Raw genomic sequence first — 25,153 nt, forward strand, 5'->3', positions numbered from 1 at the left:
TCTCAAATATACCTGGAGTACCTAGAGAACGTGTCACCATAAGTGCTCACACACAAGAAGTTCACACTTTTTTGTTTCAGCTAATGTTAATCTCAGATTATTTCTTGAATTTGTCTCCCTGCAGCAGAGAGGACGATATCTGAACAGCCGAGTATCCAGTGCAGTGCCAGATAGCACTGGACGGCGGCCTGTTAGAGAAAGAACTGTTCCAGTGGAGCCATTTTCAAGGCCCAACACAACTCACACCTTTCGGGTGGGTTATTTCACCTCATAAGTATGAATTGTGCAGATTTGAATACGGAGGCAATGACAATATCTTATTTATTTCTGTTTTATACAGTCAGATACTCCTCGTAGACGATCATTTACTCCCATGGATTTTGTCAACCATACTTGGACAGGTCCAGGTTTTTTAACAGGTAAATATAACTATAAATGATCTATAATAATAACAATTTGACTCACAAACTGCAAATGGTATTCCTGGATCATCTTTAGAGGATAGCTAATATAAAAGTAGAAGTTATGTTGAATTACATCTACTCTACTCAGGACCAAAGAGATATCTTGGAATAACTGGCTCAAAATGTAACAAAGGAACCCCACAGAGTTTGTGTGATAACAACTGAAGCGAGTGTCACAAATCTTGCACATTCAAAATTAATAGGTGGAATTCATGAGGCATGAAGCTTTAATGCAAATCTTGCCTATTGCCTTCAATTGTTCCCAAGCTATAATTACCAAATGTGTTTGTACAAGAAAAAATAGGTCTAGAAAGTGTTTAATTTATTCAGTCCTTCAGTCACAAAGTCACAAATATGTAAAAGTGTTTCAGAGTGTAGTGTGAATTCAATTGCATTAGACAGCTTATCTCAATAAATTGAAAAAGTAAGTAGATTTTTTTTTTTAATCACACTCTTTGTCTTTGTGATTACAGCATCAGAGTGACACCCCATCACACTAAACAGCAGGACATCTCATAGTTGTTTATTCTCATTATATCACAAGGACTGATTGGCAACTCCATATGCTAAAGTGCTGATTAGTGAGCTTTTAGGGCTACCATATCATGCCAAGATGCTAATAAAATTGCCAGGATACTGCTTTTTGATAAGTACATTTGCCTTCAGTTTCTTTACCTCATAATCCTCTCTGGGTAGCAGACTGGATCTGCTCTAAGTTCAGGATTTACTGGGCAGGGACTCATCTTCATCTACATATGGCTTCTGGTTGCGAGACAGGTCTTCTTATTGGCGGATCTGTCATCTAGGGAATGGTGTAATACTTTTCACATGATATGCGACATATAAAACGGATAGCAGATGGAACAAGCATTTACAGTGCAATGGGTCTTGCATTTCACTGCCCATTAGCACTATTGCACGAGGCACACTAGCTTCACTCATGTGGATCGGCAAAGTAAATGCTGCCAATGGAAACATTGGGTATACAGCACCTACCAGATTTTCACTTTCAGAAAGGAGATAGGATCTTGTGTGGGGGTGGCATGGCCAGGAGAGTAGGCAGGGGTTAGAGTGTGTCAGTCCCTGGACATAGCAGTAGACAGGTAGAGTGGCCAGTGGGTGGGTGTATGTGCTTGTCACTGAAAAAAAAACAGCCTCCCCATGTTTGGGGAGGTTAAAAACAGGAACCTAACTCTTTGGATCCTTCAGAAATGTATTAGAAACCTACTACATGCAAAGGTTTCCAGCTCACCCTGTGTTCACTGTGTGATATTGGCAGTTCACTGGGTGTCCTTGTGAAAACTGCTGCTGTCATGTGGCACATGGCGGCACTGTGTGTTGACAGGCCTTTTGCAAATGCGTTTTAGCAGGCACAAGGATAGTGTTTTTATTAAAATGTAAAGTGGAAACTCGAGCTATCTAAAGAAAGGTCATTAATGAATTTGGGTGAAAAACACACAGAGAAAGCTGCCAAAAATGCATTTGACATACTTCCTTTATACCAAAATCAAATATACCTATTGTTGTTTTAACCATAGCTATTACTTTAAACATTGCTGAGCGATTAAAATGAAGGTAGTATGTCTGACACTTCCATTTATAAATAAATACAGGCGATCTACATTTTTTCACATTTCCCTGTACCTCAGTATTCTTGGCTATCGTCAAGTGGTTAAATTTATATGGAGAGTTGATAATTAGGGCGTTTATTGCAAGTTTTTTTGTGTCGAATCCATCTCTAATACAGTTTCGGGTGCTGTCACAGTACAGTGCTTCAGTTTTTCACTTGGTGTTACCACTGGACAATGAACACAGATGCTAAGGTCTGCCAAAACCACAATATCTTTTTTGCAAATGCATTGAGGTTCAGTGTTTTACATGGGCGATTTTAATGTTAATCCATCTCTGAAGACGTTTGATGTAATTGATTCCAGTGTCCCTACGCTTGACATTTGTAGCATTTTTAGGCTGTAAAATGGACTTTGACTATTGATTTAAATATTAAGCCGTCATTGGAAGTGAATTAATGACTTGCTCCGATTGCCAAGCTAAAAAATCTCTAGAGCAAAAACATTTTTAAAACAAATTGTATGTGGATTGCTCTGTATCATGAGATAACTGTCCTTCAGCTGCCATAGAGGAATTTCAGACCCAATATTTTTAGCATATTGGTTGAAGTGCAACCCCATCAACTTAAATTACTCTTTACACCAGTGTCCAGTCACGACGGCCCATGATCCTGTCCTACTAGCAATATTATTTATATGTTACATGTTTCATGTGATTTGAAAAGAGGAAAACATTTTGAATAATTATGTATGCTACTGGCTGCCATAAACTAGGTGACGGTTCAGCATGTGGAAACAAGACACATCTGAGAGCAATTAATCTTATCAGACTCCTACAGGGGCTTGCTGTTTTGAAAGTGCACTCCTTGTCCTTTTTGTGGGGGACACAGGGACATATACATTGAGGCTTAGTAAGGCTTACTGCACAGAACTGTTAGATTTAGATGTAGATGATGTCATAAGTTCAGCTACTATTTCACATGAAACACAATACTTGATTAACTTCACACTATTATTGTTCACAAATGAACAGTTTCTGGTTAAAATGCTTTAATTAGTACACAAATTACCTAAATTGTTCTGTAAATAAATTGTGAAATGTCACTGAATGTTTGATGTGGATATGAAGATATATTACTGACTAATTAAAAAATGCAGAGGGTGAGAATGATAGCGAAAAATCAATATAGACACCCTTGCAGTGGCGGGCTACAGTAAAAAAATGTATAATCATAACTTACTTTAAACGGGGCCTATTTCTGGAAAGTTGATGTGCCCAATACCCGAATAGCAGAGCTTAGGGTAGTAAATGTGTGACCAGCATGACAAAGACAGCTGATGCAGAATGAAGTTTAAGTAAAGACAAATGATGCAGAATGTACAACAGGAAGAAGGTGTGGAGCAACAACTAGAGCTGCCGACTTTGGAATCGAGGAACCGTGTTCGAGTCACAGCATCTGCTCAACATCACCTAATCTTCCATGCCTCCAAAAATGAATATATCCTTGTGTAATGTATCTGGTACTCATCTAAAGCCTCCAGTACATTTGCAAAGTTAAAACAAGTAATTAACTCAACAAGTAATTCAATAAACAAGCGATCCTCTGTCTTTACTATCAGCTCCGGGATCGCAGGCAGGTACACTTGGTAAAGAAAATCCAAGCCAAGAATCAGCAGGAGCCTGGCAGCTGAGATAGGGCGTGGAGAGCCCACAAAGATCAAATGTGACCAAGATAACAACCTGATTTATAGCCTTGTTTACAGCTAAGCTAAACTCAGGGCAAGAAAGCTCTGCAAATGAAACGGGAAGCTTCCCTGAACACGAGCAGGAAACTAAGTAAAAAAAAGTCTCCTGCAGTCCAGATACACAGGACTAAGCGTAACCATACAGTAGTTGGATCCTGGTCCCACAGAGAAGACGGTGGGACAAAGAGGGAGGGCTGACCACTAGCAAGCAAGGATTTTTAAATGGCACTTAAACTAACAAATGAAATAGCTGGAAGCCCACAGGAGAAGTATACTCAAAATTATACAAGAGGACGTACGCTTATGTTCAACCGAAACATCAACACATCATAATACAAAACTCAGTGAAACTGTCAGTTATCACTAGGTCACACTTAATCCTAACAGATTAATATATTGTACAATTCCTCCACTACTGTATTGATCCCACTTCAACGCAATCATATTGAAAAACTCTGACCAAATAACCACCAATTGTTTAAAACATTATATATTGAAAGTTATAGGAACTCGAAACCTCCAGTTATTAGAATTTAGACTATTATGAGATCCATCTCTTTCGCATAATCACCAAATCTATTTCAAATACAGCGGGATACATCCACAGTCTGATCGTTAGTGCTTCTTAATGCTTCTTTTAATTATATGGTGGTTATCCCAACACATCTGACCTATAATGCACCTGAAGGTAGTCCTGTCAGCACAGGAGCACTAGGTAAAAAGCTGTTTAGTGCCTCCTACTGTTAGTCTAATCTACGGATATTTTTACTCCCTCTGACTCGTTCCATTGAAGATCGACACGTTTCAACCAATGTAATTTAAAGGCCTCATCAGGACTGAGAAAGTCAAAGCAATAAGTATCACAGAGACCGCTGCTCTAGTACGAATGTGAACCTTCTGAGCTCCTCCACTAATACATTACAGGCCACAAGGTCCTTGGGGTTCCCCAACCCCCAAGAATAAAAAAAGGTGTGGGTCCCCAAAAAATAATACATTTTTGAAAAAGTTTAAAAAATAAAAGGATTAATAAATAAGCAGCATAAGCTGCACATTTATAATTACTGCTCCAGACAAGGTATGCTACATAATTCCCTGCAAGGATTTTTTCTTTATATTTTGGATCATATTGGCCTTAGAACGGGCAGAGGTACCACCAAGCATTTATTTTATGTTATGGGGGCTGCTGGAAGCGGAGCAGCTCCCCAGCAACATTAAAAAACACACTTTGTCTCTTAGTTCATTAAATCCAAAACTCCAGGATTGCTTACCATATTTTTTAAAGTACATCAAGCTAGTGCTGTATTATATTCAGCTGGATTGTGGGGACCTCTTGAGGTTGGTTTAATAGCTGCATTTTTTAATCTGAAAATGTTTAAAAGAAAAACTCAAAGACATGTTGATAGTTTTTTATTTTTTCAATATTGCTTTATTAACAACTATGACATTCATGTTTATTAAACGCTGGAATGTGTGAAGTTAGAAAATATACATTTGATTATAATTATTGGTGACTGTGTGACAAAGACAGTAGGTCTGCTTTATATATGTTGATATGCTGACCCCTTCATAAAGCCAGTAGGCCCACTCTTTATATTTTGCTGTTCCTACCCCTTGACAAAGTCAGTAGATCTGCCATACTTAAAATGACACCCTCTATACTGTAATATCACATTGCCAGCCGTGCAAGCCGGCAGGGGTTGGTCTCAGGGCTTGGCTTTTTATGTCAATACCAAACAATCATGTCACTGAAAAAAACAAAGATTAAAGTGAAGTTATAATTAGGAATTGTAAAAATATGTAACTTTATATTAAAAAAACCTTAGAAATTCACTGAAAAATCTAAAGGTTAAAGAGACATTATAGTTATGTGAAAATGTCAGTTAAAGGATAGTATTCAAACAGAGTAAAACCACTGAAATTTACCAGTTACAGTTATCTCAAGTAACTAGACCTCATGTTCTAAAGAAAATATAACTCGCTCCCTTGCCATGCACTGCTAATTACCTCCTATATTACAGTACTCATGGCATGCTCTATGCCAGTGGTTCCCAACCTTTTGACTTCTGTGGACCCCCACCTTATCATTACTGGAACCAGGGGACCCCCACTGAATAATTATAGGAATCTGGGGATCCCCCAACTGAGTCATTACTGGAAGCCAGGGACCCCAGCTTAAACATTGTCAATGATTTGAACAGCAAGAAATATACAAAAAACACAGAAACAAGCATGCCATCAAACACATACACAAATGTTAACACATTTCATTCAATTTGCAAACAAATAAAATAAAAAATAAACATTTTAGTATGAAGGCTGGAGCTTTTCTAAATTCCATTGAAGCCACACACCGTCCATACTAAATTCTGTTTGATGCACCTGCACTGCACCCAGAAATCAATCAGCGGATACTGATTTAATTTTTATCCTTCAGTTTCAAATTCCATGACATTTACAGTATGTTTTAAAATGCTCAGTTGTACATTTAGCCACTTTATTTATACTCACTTTAATAATCTGTTAATATTAGTTCATTTTCTAAGCAGTCACAGATCCCCTGAAGAGGCTTCGCAATTATCACTGCAACATCTGAAATGAGATGATTGATGACAACATTGTTCATGGCAGGGGTTCAAGTTATAGATATCTTAGAGCAGGAGTTATAGTTACTTCATATACCATGACTGGTGAATTTACCTAGGTTGAAAATATGTTTATTGAAGGCGTGTTTACACATTAATTCTGGGTTTGTGTGCATATGTTGATGTCATACTAAAATAAATACTGTTGTAAATGAACAAAGCACTTTTCAACTGCTTTATCTTATGCCAACCTTTTAACTGCTGGTGGATGTGGAGAGGTTATGCCTCTACAAAGTACTGACATGCCAATATTTTAGAACAGGAAAATGGGATATTTTGAAAAAAGATTGGAGGAATGCATTTTCCACATTGACTTCTATTGAAGCAGAGGCAATTTCAGGAGATAGCTAAGTTAAAGCCATTTTTGGCTAAATATTGGTTCTGTCATCATGTAGAAGTTGTAACAAGGTATTTTTATAGTTCCAAGTGTATATTGCAGCTTTGCTGAAATAGAACAACCTGTTGACAATGCTAGTCTTTCTCAACGTAGAGGGAACAAATAGTGCTGCATGCTTCTAGCTGTGTCTTCCATGATCAAACTTCCCTGGGCCTACACTACATATTAATATAGGCAGTAACATACCCTTAAAGGAAAACAACTGAATTTAACTAGTATAAAACCAAGATTGTAGTGCCCAAATAACTGTAAAGATAGAATCTTGAAATCGGTACACAATTATAATAGTTAGGTCTACCAGTTTGATAGAGGTATACGTGCATGAAATGTGGTGATTGACTGAGATTTAAGACAATGGCTTTAAGCAGTCATGATTTATACAAAGTGGTCAGGTTCTGCTGCAGTTCTTTGGAAACCTTCAATTCCATGAATGGTAAAACAAAACGGCAAAGCAATATGATTTGGTGCTATGTAATACCCTTGAAGTGAGATGATTTAAATATGTGTAGCAGCTTTAAAGGATGCGAAAGAGGTACTGATAAAAATACCAGCTATTATATGTAGAATGAAATTATGATTGTTTCTGGGAAAGTGAAATGTGTGTGTTTGAATGTATTGGCAAACTTAGCATATTGTATGTGATTCATTCTCTCAAAGCCTTCCCTGTGATCTAAAACCTTAACAATATTATATGCCATATAATATATTGTGTACGACTAACTAACTAGAAAGAAATGTCAAGTATTTTAATATTGTAGCGTGATCTTCGTCAGCCAAATGATCGGGATGCTGATGGAGGGCCTTTTTCTTTGCTTTCAGATGAAAATTAAAATTGAGTATTCTGGGATTCATTGATAGCAGTATTGAAGAAGTGTGATCGCTCGCTTAAACATGTAACAAATTGTCTATTTTCATTATTATTCAGTATATATAGTCTTATTTCTGTGCCTTAACAATCCTTTAAAACAAGAAGAACAGGAACTATCCAACATCCATGGATTGTAATTTGAAGGTATCAGCCAGATGATAGTTCCTTAGGCCCCATAAATCAGGGGTACAAGGGAATAGTTGAGTGAGCCATGACTGATTAGGCAGGCTACGTGATTAATTACTTATAGCTTTCAACTTGGAATGCAGATAAGTTCCTTTTACTCTGTCCCCTATAAGTTGCAAAAGATGGTTAGAATTTAAGTTACCAGTTAGATTAGCTTACAAGGTGTTTGTGTGTACTGCAGAGATGCACTATCTAATTATAATAAAAACATCTACATGATAGAAACAGAGTACAGTCAAAAGATATATATTTGAAAGGAAGTAGTTATGCAGTTTTAACTGTATATTTGTGAAAGGTTTGATCTGTATGTAGTACAGTAAACGTCAAGAATATGGTGTTTTTGTTTGTTGCTGTAGACAAATCTTATTAATAGTTCTGTAACTACTCTACATGATTTTCTTTGCTGTATCATTCAGTACCTGTAGCAGCTGAAGAGGGCAGCAGTATCATTAATAAACCAGCCTTTTTTACGTAAAATTTGTGTAACTACACATTTCCATTTATAAAAAACTCAAATAATTTTATCCAGTTAATGATAAAGGAATATATAACAAAACTCACACTTTTAATAGTAACATATGGATGTATTTTACAAAATGGGTTAGTACTGGCAAAAGTGGAAGGATTCAGCTGATGGTAAACCAGTACCCATTACAGATGGGTCACCATATTTGTCGATATGCTCAACCAGAAATATATTTCCACCAATTCACCTCATTACAGGTGGATCTCATTTACAAAAGTGTTTTCCACATACAAGCAATGCCTGTCCTCTGGCTCCACGTGGTAAATCAGTTGTGAGATTGTAGAATCTTAAAAGTCATCCAGAGATAAATGTATTCTTTAGGTAGCCTTATTTAGGATATTTTTTTGATGACTGTATGGGAGATCACAGGTTTCCAAAGAAGGGCACCACTTCCTCAGGTCTGAAATAATTTTCTGACTCAATACGATGAAGTACCTGCAAAAATCACAGTGCCCTGACTGAAATACAGACATAAAAGATCAAATTGGGTGTTAAAGATTTCACTGCATCCGCTCTCAACCTTCCCAGTACAACCCAGATGGTAATGTGCAGTTCTGCTGCAAGAGAGGTGCCAGAGATGCCCTGCTGAGCCTTTGGGAAAAAACGATCAACAGACCTATGACATTATGGCTAGCAGTGACCTGCACTGTAACATATGTATTCCTTTACTATGGAGGAGTGTGTGGCTCCTGGGAACACTAGCAGGGACTCCCCTGCCAGCGACTCACAGAGGCAGCTCGAACTCAGAGATTGTCAAAGCATAGACCAGAAGATATAGTTCAGTAGATGGTGCTGGGCTATAAATACGATATGGAGCTCATTGGTGAAGGTGAAAGGTGTATGAAGAAGAGAGCACTAGAAGACCTAAAATCTTGTGGAATAAAAGTGCTGGAGGATTTTGCTCTTCAGACAACACAGGTGCTGCTGAGACCTGGAAACCCTAGGGTACTAGTGGCAGTTTCCAGGGGTTGTTGCACTGTGTTGAATCAATTTTAAGTAATTCTGCCTCTTCAATTTTAAACTGAGCATAGTGCATACCTGTTTCTCCCAGTAAACAATGTGACTGACTCAATGTATCCTGTAACATTTGCTGTTAAAATATTTATGTGAATATTTCAATCTAAAACTATTGACTTTATCAATACAGATCAAAAATTGTTGAATGGAAAACTATTTACTATATAATAACAAAAATATCAACTTATTTTAAATTCCCAAGTCTCAGCCAGAAGCTGAGACATGGTCTGGGACATGGCCAATTACTATGCTGATCCCAGACCTAGTATATTTTGGGACTGTTGATTCAAGGGTGATTTATTTGTTCATTGCCCTTGCAGTCTGCCTTTTGTTTTCTCTTATGTGGTTTATAATTTTTGAGATATATATTTTCTGTGAGTACAGTTTACAATTGTACTACCAATTTAAACCCTGACTATTCTAACTATGACCTAGTAGCCAGCCCTATAAAATTACATTAAATCACCTGTAACAATGTAACCTGCCATAATTACAATTGTTAGAAAAGGGGTCTCTAGTTGGCAGTTGGCAGTGGTTTGCACACTGTCCAAGTAGGGACCCTTACTCTAGTCATGGTAAGGGGACCACACAGCTAAGATAACCCCCACTCACCCCCTTGGTAGCTTGGCACAACCAGTCAGGCTTATCTCACAGGCAATGTAAAGTAATTGTACACACACACAGTAACACAGTGAAAACACTGCAAAAGTACTCCACAACTGCTTAGAAAAAAGCCATTATTTATCTGAGTAAAACAACACCAAAATAATAAAAATCCAAAATACATAAGCAAAGATACAAATTTTAAAGATTAAAGCCCTCATTATGAACATGGCAGTTCAGCCCGGCATGGCAGGCTGAACAGCCATATAATGAACAGTGTGAGGGTTGCCTTAGGTGGCCCTCACCCACCGGCAGGCTGCGTCCAACAGGCAGCCTGACGGCGGAAGGCACCATTATCTGGATAATGATCCCTACTGCCCCTAGCCTTTCCCTGGTGGGTTCCCCTGCCAGGGATAGGCTGGCAGAAGGGGTGATCCGGGGCCCCCCCTGGGGGCCCCTGCACTGCCCATGCAATTGGCATGGGCAGTGCAGGGGCCCCTGTGCAGTGCCCCATTGCGCAGGTCACTGCCTGATTTACGGGCAATGATCTGCGCGATGGGTGCAGCTGCACCTGCCTCACAGAGGCATTGACTGCGGCTCCATTTGGAGCCGCCGTCAATGTCCCGGCCAAGCATTCTGCTGCAGCAAAATGTTTATTATGCGGCCGGCAGGAAGCCAGGGGGCCAGGGGGGCTGGCGGTCACTAGAATGACCGCCGGCCTGAACACGGCGGTGAAAAACGCTGTGTTCATTATGAGGGCCTCAATCTCAGTTAAGCACTTAGAATCACAATAGCTCCAACTAGGGCTATCACAACATCTTTGACTGAGTCGTTCCCAACAATCCAACACCACTCGCAAGGAAGTGCAGGCCGATCAAGGATTCGCATGGACCCCAGGCAGAGTACCCCTGTAAACGATGAGGAAGGAGAGACATTGCACCGAGTCTGCGAGGCGTCGCTGGAACCGTTGTGGGGTCAGTTCCCTAATGCTAATGGGGAGGTGAGCGTCAGTTCCTTACAGTTGTAGGGGAATTGATGTGGTGTCGGTGGTGAGGCATTGGTTCCTTACGATCCGGTAGCGTTAATGAATCCAGCAGGTCAAGACGCAAGGCATTAACTTTACAGTGTTGCAATCACACCACAGGGCTACAGGTGCTGGGTGGAGTCGGGTATCACGGCACTTAAGACTCACACTTCCGTGGGACTTTGGAGGCGCTGCAGTGGAATTGGGCCTGTGACATCAGTCGCGGTCATTGCACTCAGCGGGGACCATGGCTCTGGTGCAGGCAACGGCACTGAGTCGGACAGAGGCGCTGGTTCCAAAGTCGCTCTGGAGTCAATGTACTTGGCTTCTTCTTGGTTACTCCAGAACTCACTCCCAAGGGCCCAGGAACTGGATTTGGCTACACTTGGCAAGGCAGGTCTCTCAGCAAGGGAGCCCAGAAATCTTTGATGTCCCTGAGACTTCTAACAGGAGGCAGGCTCAATCCAAGGCCTTGGAGAACCTTTGGAAGAAGGATGTAGAAAGCAAAGTCCAGTCTTTTCACTTCCACGACAGAAGCAGCAAGCAGCAGGCCAGCACAGTAAAGCAACAGGCAGAGTAGCAGTTCCTCCTACAGCATCTAGTTCTTCTTCCTGGCAGAATGTCCTCAGTCCAGAAGGGTCCCAATGTTGTGGTATCAGTGGTCCAATACTTATACTCATTTCTGCCTTTGAAGTAGGCAAGCTTGGGTCCAAACTGGGGTGGCATGGTGGGGAACAAAATGATGGATTACACCTGGACCTTTCTGACTGGGGGTGAATGTTTGCATTGTTCAGCATTCCATCCATTATTTGTTCTTTTTGCTTTTGTAACCCTAAGTGGAAGGGTATGCTGAGATGTGGGTCCTGTGCACACTGCACCCAAGGATTCAAGCTAGCCTGGCTGATGAGGGGTGATACCCCGAAACAGTTCCCAGGAAACTTGATTTCAGTCCAGGGAGGACCTGGCCTGGCAATTCGGGCTGGACTGTTCCCATGGGGAACAGGGTAAGACTGATTTACATATGTCTGGGTCCAAACTGGGGTGGTGCAGTAGGCAAAAAAGCCATGGATTAAACCCAGATCTTTGTGACTGGGGGTGAATGTTTGCATTGTTTAGCATTCCATCCATTATCTGTTCTTTTTTGCTTTTGTTGCCCTAAGTGGAAAGGGCGTGCTGAGATGTGGGTCCCATGCTCACTGCACCACCGGATTCAAGGTAGCCTGGCTGATGAGAGGTGATACCCCAAAACCAGTCCCAGGATGCTTTATTCCGGTTCAGGGAGGACCTGTCCTGGCAGTTCGGACTGGACTGTTCCCAAGGGGAACAAGGTCAAGAGTGATTTACATATGTCTGGGTCCAAACTGGGGTGGTGTGGTGGGCAAAAAAACAATGGATTAAACTCAGATCTTTGTGACTTGGGGTGAATGTTTGCATTGCTCAGCATTCCTCCCATCATCTGTTCTTTTTGACAGAGTCCTAAAGCCAACAAAAAGCGAAATTCAGCACAGGATCAAAAAGAGGAAGTCAGAAGCCAAAAAGAAAGAGGAAACCATGCCAATACATGACAGGTCTAACAACAACAATTCAGTCAACAGTTTATTATGTCCCAACCCTATTACCTATGCTTTAGATACAACTTAGGCAGCTACCACCATCAAAACCCTGTAGTTAACTGCAAAACCTGCACAAGCAAAATGTATGCTTGACTCTCAGTATGTGCAAGTAGTTTCCAGGTCTCAGCAGCACCTGTGTTGTCTGAAGAGGAAAATCCTTCAGTGCTTTTATTCCACAAGTTTTTAGGCCTTCTAGTGCTCTCTTCTTCACACACCTTCCACCTTCCGCAGTGAGCTTCATATCATATTTATACCCTGGCACCATCTACTGAATTACGTCTTCTGGTCTATCGCTTTGACAGTCTCTGAGTTCAAGCTGTCTCTGTGAGTCACAGGCAGGGAGTACCTACTAGTGTTCCCAGGAGCCACACACTCCTCCCTAGTAAAGGAAAAGACTGGACACGGAGACTATGCTATCCAGAACTCCTGGGCTTGAGCACCTATCTTCTGATCAGGCAGTCCCTTCGTATAGACCTGTTGTGATAACAAGAGGGCAGGGTTCTGCACTCAGAACATCATTTTGACAGTTTAACAGTCGAACACCTTTGAGCTTCCTCTGATGATGGTTGATGTTACCTTGGCAGCAAGGCATCCCTCAACAAAAACTGTATACGCCAGTCATTAAGAAAACTTAATTTGTTGCCTGTGTCACACACCAAATTGACCCCATCCAGGTCAGGTCAAGTTATCTGACATTCTGTTGTTAGTTTCTCTTGCCTGACATGGCTTTGCTTTGGGCACAGTTAAGGGACACCCTTCCGCTCTTTTGGCCTTATTAGGGTTACCAAACTACCCATTATTATTTAAGTAACTGGTTGTGATGTACTTTTTGAAAGGCCTCCAACACTTGTTTCCTCCCCCACCTTCACATGCGTCAGTAAGAACTTAAACAGGTCCTCACATATTGGATGTGCACTTCATTTGAGCCACTTTACAGCTGTCCTTTGAGGCTTCTCACTCAGTTCCTTGTCCATATCACCTCAGAGTGGCAGGCGAGCTTCAGGCTCTCTGTGTTATCCTGTGGTAAATCACATTCTTTCCAGACCCACCGGTTCTGCAGATGCAAGCAGCCTTCTTACCAAAAGTTGTGATGCCATCCCATGTTGGTCAAACTATCACCCTGCCATCTTTCTGTGCTCTGTGTCACCCCTCTAAGGAGGAAGAGAGACTTCTTTACTTGGACCCCAGTGGAGTGCTGAGCTTTATATTTATCACACCAAAGAACACAGGGTAAACTATCAGCTCTTTGTGGTTCATTGGGGTGAAAAAAGACAAGGTCATTCCAAAGAGCACTCCAGAAGGTCTGCAAGCCCATTTCATCTGCTCCAAAGCTGTTACCATGGCATTGGTACCCAGAGTTCCTCTCCGGGACATCTGACAGGTGGCTACATGGGTTTCACTCCATACGTTCATGAAGCACTACTGTCTGGACAGCCAGGTTCGAGGAGAAGGGCAGTTTGCCCACTTGGCCTTGCAGAAATTCTTGGTTTGAGTCAATTCACAGACCCACCTCCTAAAAGGTACTGTTCTGGTATCTATTCAAAAGGTTAGGAATCTGTGGTTATAAACCCCTATCTGAAGAACAAGTCTATGGTACCACTCTTTCTGGTTGACACTGTCTAACCATAGATTTGTCATCAACCTTCTCATCATCCCTGTTCTGTGAATTGGGCCCTATCCATTAATAAGATCAGAAGTGTAGGAATCTGCACACTGGACAAAGTCATTTTGCTCTTGGGGCTCTGCGTCTGGGGCCGCAGACAGCCTCAAATGCAACTGACTTCAGCACACAGGAGTGGAGGCTGTGAGGGCCCCACATGTCATTTCCACAGCAGAAAAGCGTCAGTTTTGAACCTCGTGGCACCACCTACCAGAGCGCAGAGGTACTGCTCCAATGTTCCTGGATTCAGTATAACGTCTGAGGAATATTCAAAAGGTGAGGAAGTTGCAATTAGAAATAATATCTACAAGAAAGAGCGTTACCGAAAGTAAGTAACTTGTTCATGACTATCTGGCTGATTAATACAAACATGTGCAAGTAAAGATTCACATGTTGTTTAAATGGGGTATAAGAGTGTAAATATTAAGTCATCCAGACACTTTGAAAGTATTGCCCTTTAAACCACATATTACTTAAGGAAACAAACATGTCACGTTGGGCCCACATTAAATTTTAATAAAAAAACGATTTCCTCATTTATTTTTTGACCTCATATAACAAACGGTTTTATGGTGCTTTTGGTCACAAAGCAGTTAAGTCTAAATCCGACTATCTGGGCTGACCTAACAAAGTACTAGGAGTTCTAATACACATAGAGCCATATGTACGAACACTTTTTCCCATAGACACAAAATGGGAAAAAACCTTTGCTACATCTGGCCCATAGTGCCCCTGGGATGGAAAGGGTGCTTCCACCCAATTTTTACATCCCAGGGAATGCTGGTGTAAGTGATGGGGTTGCAGACACTAGTTGTGGCTTTTTCCATAACATGGATCACGTCCATGTAAAATGTGCACAGGTATTTCCTCATTTGCATGTGTGTGCTGTCTCATACAAATGAGGGAATGTCTTTACCTTTGTGCTCCTTATTAGAGAAACAAGGGCAAATAAGCCCCGAGGAGGTGCACTGTTGTGTGTCACTTGTGAGGTGATACTAAGTAAGTACACCACCTTTGGAGGATAGAATGGTGATGGATGAATGTGGCTCCATTAGCCATTTGCTATACCCACTTTTTGGTGGTATCCTTGCCCCTCCTTTCAAAATGCTGCCTGGTCCTCTAGCAGCTAAGACCTATCTGTGGTTTCTAAAACCGGAGCCCCAAGTTTCATTGATCCACTCTTCATTGCACAGATGTGAACTTTCAAACTTCGTAGCAGTTCTAGAGACTGCACAGACTCTCCATAATCAGGCGCTCTGTCCATGTCTGCGCGGGGCACACACAACTGAGAAAACATAGCAGTGCAGACACGGACAATGGGCCCAATGTCTAATACTGTCCTGGGTCTTCAACTTCTTGTGAACCGAGAGATGCTTATATTGTTGGTGGTTGAGTACTTATGCATGGTGTAATGTATGTTATTTTTTCTCATGGAATGTATTGTGCTTTTAGGTACACAATATCAGCCCAAATCCTTCCAGAGGAACCAGCCTGCAACTAGAAGACGGTACCAGGTGGCCTCCTAATACAAACAAGAAGGCATGTGGATATTTAACTCACTTGCAGGAAGGCGGCACCCTGTTGACCAAGCACAGGTGTGAGATGTGAACAATACGTCTGGTGAAATGCATCAGTCATACTGTTTGCCAACAGATTTCCTTTTCAGTGGCATCGGAATCTATATGCTAAAAACGGAAAAAACTGTAATCGCGAAACAGCACTTATTTTGTCCAGATCACCCACATTGAATTTCAGTGGGGAAAACTTCAGGCGATGGCACCAAAGGATGACAGCAAGAATGTATTCCTTTACTTCGTTCCAGCGAGGAGTGCAATTTGGCTGAATGTTTCCGAAAATTATGGATTGTTTATCTTAGTTCTTCACGTTGTATGATCCCTCGCCTCATTATGCCATGCAATATTCATGAGCAATTACGAGCTCGTTGCCTGAAGTCAAAACCCTTCTTTTAGTGTTTGCAGGTAATTCAGGTCCCAGCTCTTGTGCCTTTTTCTCTCGGATTCATGGGCCAGAAGGACATGAAGTAACCTGGAAAGGTGGCATTTGGGGCCACACAAACCCGATAAATGTTTATTCTTGGACACTGTGTCACATTTCTTATTGAAATTCGTTTGCAGCCCTTAGCAATTGTTTTTAGGCACTCAGACACCACCACTGTTAGAGACCAGTCAACAGAAAGTGTTCCCCCTAGATTGTGCGGTTATTTTGTGGGGCTTTTGAGGGTGCTTTAAAAGTGGCTGGGGACGTTGCAGTCATGGCCTGCTCGGGCTAGCTGTTGCCCACACTTTCCACATAGTGGGCCGAGACACAGATGTTGGTCTGTGTTGAAGTAAAATTATCCCTATGGTGCTCTTACATTTGCAGGTTAGCTGGGAAGTTCATGATAATTTAAGTGAACGTGATAAAGGAGTGAGGCGGTTGTGGCAAATATGGCGGGCAACTCCATATGGTGCCCTGTTTCTCAGTCACAATGCTTTACACGTTCATTAAACAGAAGCAGTACATTTTTGTATATCAATGGCAGTTATCTGTGTTGCACGGTTTATGTAGTAGAATTCATAGAACCAACCTCTGTGGCACTTTTGCCAAACAGGCCAGATTCAGAATAGGGAAAAATGACATATATTAGAGTGAGATCCGCTGCATTAAGCAGTTTTTTCCTGAGTCCCTCGTATACCGTAGCTTTTTTACGTGTGCTTGTATTTATACATGGTTCGGCAAAAGGAAGAGAAGATCGACTATTTTGTTTCGTGCCTGGTACTCTGTGTTTCTAACGTTAATGAAAATGACATCGGACGTATTCAGACTCCTCAATGAACTACAGGAAGTGACATTTGTTGCTAATGATAGGCGATGACTTCCTTTTTTTAACAATCTTGCACTATGTTAACAGAGATTGATTTCTAACAGACAATGCCAACATTTACAACAAAGTGCAGATTTATTTTTAAAAGATAAGTAGTCACATTATCTAAAGCGGTCCAAAGGGCATCCAGGCATCACCAAGTGGGGTAGCATATGTTACCCGTAAATTGCAACCCTCATCTTATGACAAAGAGGTTACCTCGATTCCAGATCGTGGAGAGTGAGGCATGACTGAGGATGCGCAAAGCTCATAACATTACACACCTTGGAAAAGAGATACTTTTGGATCATTAAAATCATAAAGAAAATCTTAAAATATGTGTCCCGAACACAGAAGTAATGGAAACGAGGTAACATTCAATGGATTCATCCTGTTTCATAAATAGGTTTCACTTTCCTAAAACTCTGATATACCAAAGAGAAAACACATACATTGCGGCATATACTATCTTCACTATGATAACTTGGTGATTGACTGAGATAATGCATTCGCTCCAGATATCACACTCCAGAGACAGAACAACAAGCATATGCTAACGCACAGCATTACTGAGCTATAGTCAGCGTAATTTCTTAAACATAAGCAGACAATTGCTAAGGCCAGGTTATCAAACATGTAGACATTAGGAAGGGAGTTAGACGGTCAGTATCCAGTATAATCATAGAATGAGAAGACATAACATAGATAATGAAAAATGAGTCTCTAAGTGATTAGAAATTTGATGATTAGACTCCGAATTTGTATAGGTTATGACATATTCAATCAGGAACAATTTATAACAAATGTTTAGCAGTCCACAAATTGATGAAATTCAGTCTCTCATCTCCAGTTTTGTGACTGACATTGCCTCATGAACCCCTCAAAGGGCTGCACATCTTAATTTCCAGGGATGTTTAGTCTTAATAAAGAATTGCAACAGGTGTCCAAAAGCATGTATCTACAGAAACTTACCATTGGCCCTCAATACAAAAATGTATTGCAGACTAGTTTGAAGGTCTCCATATCACACTACGTTTGGGGACTGTTCCCTGGTATGTAGGATAGGAATGGCAAGACACTGTGTTACTTTGAATTTAGAGGGCAGCAAAAATGGTATTAAGAACATATACTTTACCCCTGTGTGCTTACCAAACATTTGGTGAGTTACCTTATAAAGCTGTGCATTTTATCACATATATATTTCCAATTTCTTTTGTAGTAGTGTTTTTATTCTGTTTTGCAACAGTGCTCCCATGCAATATGAATTACATTTGAATGAGTATCTACCTCATGTTTAACCTTTCATTCAGTTAACTTCTAAAATGTTAGTTATGCAGAATCCCCTCATGGATTTAGCGGCATGATCCAACACCTGTCTTGTCTCTTGTACGCATGACAGAAGAACACAAGATGTTCCTCTGACTCATCTGCCTTCCTGCACACATGACAAAGGACACAACCCTCAGAAGAATGCCTCCATTTACTGGTGAAGGTTGCAAAGGGTATTGTTCCCATCCTGAATCTTATGTAAGATCTAGTGAATGGGGATCAGTTTCATCAAGGAGGGTCTCAAACATTGCTAAAAGCTTTATTTTTAAAGAACGAACAGTCATTCTACCATGACGCTCTGATTGAGTTGTTTCCCTCCTTTCATTTTCCCAGAAAAATCAGCTTCACCACTTTAGTAGAGGAGTTAGTAATCGGTGCAGGATATTTCCACAGGTTTGGCAGGCCAAGGTTGAATAGAGTCTGTATAACATATTTCAACTAGGGGACTGCCACTGAACCTTGATTGCCTAGGCTATCCTTGAGCCCTGTTCTGTAGGGTTCTGGCTCATCATTTAGTCATATTCACACCCAAATCAAGATTGTTTTAAGCAGAATTTTAGACGTTATTGGTTGCCTGGCCAGATCAAATTTTACAAAACATTAATGAGGTACTTTGCAGACGTTTTAGTGCGGCCCTCATGAATTTATTCTCAGCAGCCCCCCATGGCCCTAGGTTACTGTGACCCCAAAGTCCAGAGTAGTATACTGCACTAGCCACAGCTTGGGCTCTCCAAATTTCCATAAGAGGAGGTACTGGGTGAAAAGAGCTGTTCTTTGCAAAGCTTAGTGTGGCTGCCGCCCTATGGTAAAGCAGAAGTGTGCTCTTTGGTATTTGGCTGGTCCATGTATTGCTAACTGAGAGACAGATGTCCAGGAAATCGAAGTCGGATTCCCTCTCCAGTTTTACTCCCTCCAATCCAAAGGGCTTTCTAAAGCTGGGTATTTTTGTGGTGCCTAGTACTAAAGAGTTAGTTTCACAACCCATGAGAAAATCTACACACCCATTTACCAAGAATAAGGTGGGGGCAAGGACACAGCCTTGGCTGGCCCCTTTATCGACCGTTAGTTGATCAATTGTTTTCCCCTTAGCACCCCATCTAATTTGTGCATAATTATCTGTGTGCAAGCACACTATGATGTCCAGCAAGGTTGGTGGCAGCCCAGCATCTCTTAAAATACTTCAGTCTAGCTCTTGGAACCATATAGAAGGTGGCCTTTAAATAAAGGAATGCTACATAGAGCTAGCCCCTGTTTATATTCACCACTTTCCAAATTAGTAACTGGAAACTGAAAACATGGTCGATCTTGCTCGTTTTACCACATAACCAGCCTGAAACTGGGATCATATTGTATTATCCTCCACCCAGGACATCAACTTGTCCAAAATGTGTTTTCAAAATATTTTCTGGCCGATCTCTATAAGCCTTATTGGATGGTAATTGGATAGGCCAGATCTTAGGCCCTTCTTAAAAATAGGGATGGCCTCTGCTTCGCTCCACGTTGTGGAATCGGTGCACCTACTGTGATGGTATTGGCACTTTGATTTAAATAGGGTGCCCAGATATCTGGCTCTGATTACTATAATTCCCCAGGGATCTGGGTCTGGGGCCTTTCCTTCCTTCTTCCCACAAATGGCTCTGTTTTTAATTCAAAGGAAAGACTTCCCAGGGAGGGGGGAAGGGGAGAGTGCAATAATGTCCCCTACGGATTTGTTGTCTAATTCGGTGGACGCCTCTATGTCTAATGCTCTATATGCTACATTGGCAGCATTTCCCTTACTGTGATTGAAAGAGAGTGACCTAGTCCTTAGGTAACATGTTGGACTCAGGTGTTATCATGTTAGTCTTTCCACCATGTATACCAAAAAGCTGCCTGGTTCCCAGCCCGAACAGAATCCAGAATGCCCCCCTTCCCGTACTGATGGATCAGTCCCAGGTATTTTTGCCCTTTATGGACCTCATTGTGTTTTGCTCTGGAAGTCGGTATTTCAGATGAAGTACCACTTTTAATGGTTTTAATCAAGAAGGACATAGCTCCTCTACAATCCCTCATATACTACGTGGGATTATGTGGCTGTGGATCAATAAAATCTGACCATGAGTACAAGTCTAGCAGAATGTAATCAATGTTACAAGAATACGTGTTCATTCTAAAAGTAGGTTTCAGAGTCAGATCCAATGCTGTGCAACCATAACATGGTCTCAAGTGAAAAGTTAGTGACAGATATACCAGTAGTAGGGCAGCCATACACCTGAAAGGAATGGAAGGTCCTTGCAAGTGTGGAATATCCCATTGTTGGTCGGCAGTGCAGGCTATGTCCCTTATAAACGTTGAGGGCACAAAGCATACATTAAAATCTCTCCCATGTATAACAGCAGTAGTCTCATCAGCCATCATAATACACTCTGTCAATAATTATATGACCTGCGATTCAGGAGACTTTGTAGTGCTTCTACTATAAACATTAGACATTGAGAGTTTTTTTTTACCATACTGTGATGAAAATTCTAACCCTAATATGTTGGGTGAATTGATGTTTAACTGCTTTGCCTGGCCTCCAAATAAGCTACCGACCCATATAGCTAGCCCAAGCCCAAAATACCACAGCTGGTATGGAGAAAGTTTTGAAACCTTGCCTATAGTGTGGATCTATGTCCCATGTTTGCTAAAACATGATAATGTCTGCTTAATCAATGAATGCACACCAATCTTGTGGCATGTTGCTCTGTAGTCTCATATGTTCCATGATAATTCTTCTAGGTTGTTAGCTTCTGGGGTGCCCTTTATCAAGTCTCCCTGTATGGGTGTTGTTGGAGGGTTGTGCCTAGTGGAGTGGTACTATTTGGATCTCCCTGAGAAAAAAGACATGTTGGGGCCATTTCCGAAGGGACAAGTAGAAAGTTGGAAGCAGTGTAACACTAACTGGAATACTCTCCTAACTTAAATTTGGCACTACGCTTGTGAATCCTCTTAAATTTTTATCAACTGCTGTCACCAGCCAGTCACTTAGAAACATGCCTGATGTAGCTCAGGGTCTCTTAGTAGTATTTGGTGCTGGAATTGAATTTTTGAATTTCAGGAAAGAGATGTGCAGGCATCGAGCAAGAAAAGAACATTTAGAAGAAAGGAAGATTTGCAGGTCAACTTAATGTAATCAGAATTACCCTCCGAGTGGATTAAACAATGGGACTTCCGAACTCCTCTTATCCAGTGAGTGATCTTCTTGATTAAAGAAGTCAGTCTCTCCATGATGTGATCAGAGCTTTGGCACGCTTGTCATTTATGCTGTCCTTCTACTTAACAAACTTGCACTACATGTGCCTCCCCCTGTGCTACTTCTCAGGTGTAGAGATGTGGGTTTAAGCTGGGTAGGGCGTTTAAAAGATGCTTCTAATGTTTGAAACCTGGGAGTAATTAGCTTATTATCTAAGAAAGGTGTTGGGTGAGGAAATGGGGCTCCTGCATGATGAAATGCATTGAAATCACTTGGGGCCTGATTTAGATATCGGCAGGTAAGTTACTCCGTGACAACGGTGATGGATATCCCGCCCGCCGAAATCTAAATCCTATAGGAAAGAATGGATTTTGAATTTGGCGGATGGGAGATCCATCACCGTTGTGAGGGAGTATCCCACCCGCCAATATTTAAATCAGGCCCTAGGTCATGTTTCCTGAGCAGATTCTGGGTGTCCATCATAATACAGCATCTAACTGGGCATAATGGTTAGTGCAAAGTGTCTTAGGTTCAAGCAACACATGAGATTCCTTTTGTGTCTGGAGAAAAGTTTAATTGCTGCTTATGAGAGTAAGTGTCACATTACATGGGGTGATGGATTTAGTGGTCCAGGGAACTTTAAATTTGTATCTTTTCTTTTTCCCAAACAGCAAAGCTACTTTTGTTTTCTCTTTTATAGGATTTGTTGGCCTGGAGTTATCTGGGAATAGAATTGTGTGCCACTCCCTCGATGAGATCATCGATTTCTCGTAAAGTGCAGTTATTTGAAACTGTTTTGAGAACTTTTGGATACTTATTTTATGTACTCCATATAGTTTGTGTTCTCCGAATTTTGCAGCTCATGTCCAATAACTAAAATGTGTGAAAGGCTACTAGACGAGGCTATTGGGTAAAGCATAAAATGCATTGTACAGTTTAGCACAGGATACAGGCATAGAATGAGGTCTGAAGTAAGTAGCACAGAGCTGTAAAACATATGAAGAAGACCAGAAACCTAAAGATTTATTGTAGTTTGGTTGGAGCTAAAACAGCTGTTGAAGGTGTGATAAGATGTTACATTTAAAATAGCCACATTTAAGATGTTACAGTTGCATCAAAATATTGTTTTTTGTATAACTAGTTTTTGTAATGGGACATTTTTCATTTGCCATGTAGGATATGGTTTAGTCTTCAGTGGCTATATAAATAATTCAATGTATCATTTTTTTACAGATGTCTCTTTCTCTGAAATACAAACAACATACGGTTATCTTAATGAGGTTAAGTTTGCAACCCCTCTCTAAAGATGTGGGTTTGTCTAAAGGATACACATTTTAAGTGGTTCACGTTTCAGATGATTAGTCTAATGAAAGCTGTGGCCTCTATTTTCGAGGCAATGATGCAAGTCAGTGACGTCCAATGTAGGTAGAGGAATATATATGGGATATTTTCCTGTGGTAAATTGACATAAAATTAATGTTGATAGGACTAATTTACATAACACACGGTTTGCCTGAAGATTTGCCATTCATCTGCCCTTTCAGAGCTACGCTAGTCCCATCTTGCCTAGGGAATACCATTATTTGTATCATTATATGGCTCTCTTCAGAAATGTTGAACATATGCACTTAATAAGAGGAGATATAGAGAGTTATGTTATATCAAAATGTTCTTGGTGTTCCAGGGCTATATTTTAATTCAGTGCATCTCTCTAATGAATGATTTCAAATGGAAGTGTATATACCAGTGTGTATAATTGTGTGTATATTTGTTTAATTTATGTTATTTATATTTTATTGTACATTTTATAGCATACAAAATTCAAATAGTGTTGTACAAAGACTGATGCATTGCGCTCAATTTTATAATAATAATTAGCTTGCAAAAATAATTCGTTTGTTTTCCTGGACGAAAACTAAGTTTTGTTGGAGCAGTCTAGGCTGAGACCAAATTAACTTAATTTGGAACAAAGGATGAGAAAGGATACATGCGGATAAATATATTAAAAGTGAACCCTGTTTAACACTGAATTAGGAGGTTCAACGCTTTGGTAGTGAGATGTACAAAGACCACGAGTATTTGGAATTCTCAAGGTCAACACTTGTTTTCATTAAATCATTTACTAGAAAGTTCTCAATTTGGACTTGCTTTAAGGTGCATATTTATTCATGCAATATTAGAAAAAGTGACCATGTGCCACTAAACAAGCTCATTCCATATCCTTTTTACTTCAAGCATTATCATTCAAGCAGCAGCTCAATCAATGCACACTTTCTGTCCATCCTTTAATATTTCCAAAAGGATGACTTCATGACTATTTGATAGCCCGGCACACCTACATCTATTATGTAGCGATCTGTAAATCATTGTTTACTCCTAAACACATGCATTTTTGTTGTGTGGATTGTTGATCAGCGAACCTGCATATTAAACATCCTCTTTATCGCTCCAACTGTAGAGTTCAGCAGAAAACATTTACACAAAAGCTATAAGCATATTTGGATGGCATGGACCCTACCTCTTCTTTCCTATTATGGGCTAAGTTTAAAAGATGTTGCATCTAGATGTGGTAATCACAGTAAAACATAAGGCTTTATTTTAAGCAGTGCATGGACTAGAGGTAAACGATATTATGATAGAGTTGAACGTTTAAAATTAAACATGCCCAGTACCCCGGAAAACTAAAACATATTGTAGTCATGGTAAATTATTCTTTATATGTACTGCTTTTGGATAAAACATATGCTGAAATAAATAAGTACAGTATGGATTTCATTTATATATAGCCGTGCTGGGAGTTCAGGAACGTCACTTTCCATGCTGCAATGGCCAACATGAAGTGTATGCTTTATTGCTCACGGTTTTGTGATATGTATTCTCTTTTTCAGACTGTCCATTTTACGCTTCTTGCCAAATTATTTTTGTTACTCAGATTTCAGACTGCTTATACTTTGTATTATGTGAGTTGAACAAATTAAACGATCTTAAGGATTCAATAGTTTAGTCATTCTGCGCAGCTTGTGTACAGAATTGGAACCTGATGTTTCTTTGCAGAATTGTAAATAAACTGTTAAATACATTTTAGAAGTGAATGATGTGACAGATTGGATGCAAGAATATCAAAATATGTTCTCCGAAAATGTTACGAAATTTCTCGTCTTCCATGTCAAGAACTAATAGAAACTTCAGGACCATTGTGTTGTCCCCTTGGCTAGGGCTGATTTACAATGGAAGTAAATATTTTCAACTCCCAGTCCTCGTCACTGAAGCTCCATGTATACCACAGGCCAACCTGTGATTGACACAGTTTCCCTGCCTAATGCCTTTAGCCCCAACTTTATGTCAACCTCCAACAAAGTCTACAGTTTTAGGTTTATCAAACATTTTATATCTATTTTTCTAACTTTTTTTCATCACATAGAACAGAATTTTG

The 25,153-nt window shown here is 40.5% G+C and overlaps 1 protein-coding gene across 4 annotated transcripts in view; it reads left to right on the top strand.

Annotated features, from left to right (window-relative positions):
- Positions 1-24,809, top strand: part of FAM149A (family with sequence similarity 149 member A) — a 348,769-nt gene extending 323,960 nt beyond the window's left edge. The window contains exons 12-14 of one of the 4 annotated variants that reach the window (XM_069200080.1): positions 125-253; positions 341-419; positions 15,767-17,489. In XM_069200080.1, coding sequence (XP_069056181.1) covers positions 125-253; positions 341-419; positions 15,767-15,840 — 282 coding nt within the window. In that variant the 3' untranslated portion in view covers positions 15,841-17,489. Of the gene's footprint in view, positions 1-124; positions 254-340; positions 420-15,766 lie in introns of all 4 variants that reach the window. The other 3 variants (XM_069200089.1, XM_069200105.1, XM_069200098.1) reach the window with 3 other exon arrangements.
- The last annotated feature ends 344 nt before the right edge of the window (positions 24,810-25,153 follow it).

The sequence above is a fragment of the Pleurodeles waltl genome, chromosome 1_2 (genome assembly GCF_031143425.1).
Source record: "Pleurodeles waltl isolate 20211129_DDA chromosome 1_2, aPleWal1.hap1.20221129, whole genome shotgun sequence".
In the NCBI taxonomy this organism is placed as follows: Eukaryota; Metazoa; Chordata; class Amphibia; order Caudata; family Salamandridae; genus Pleurodeles; species Pleurodeles waltl.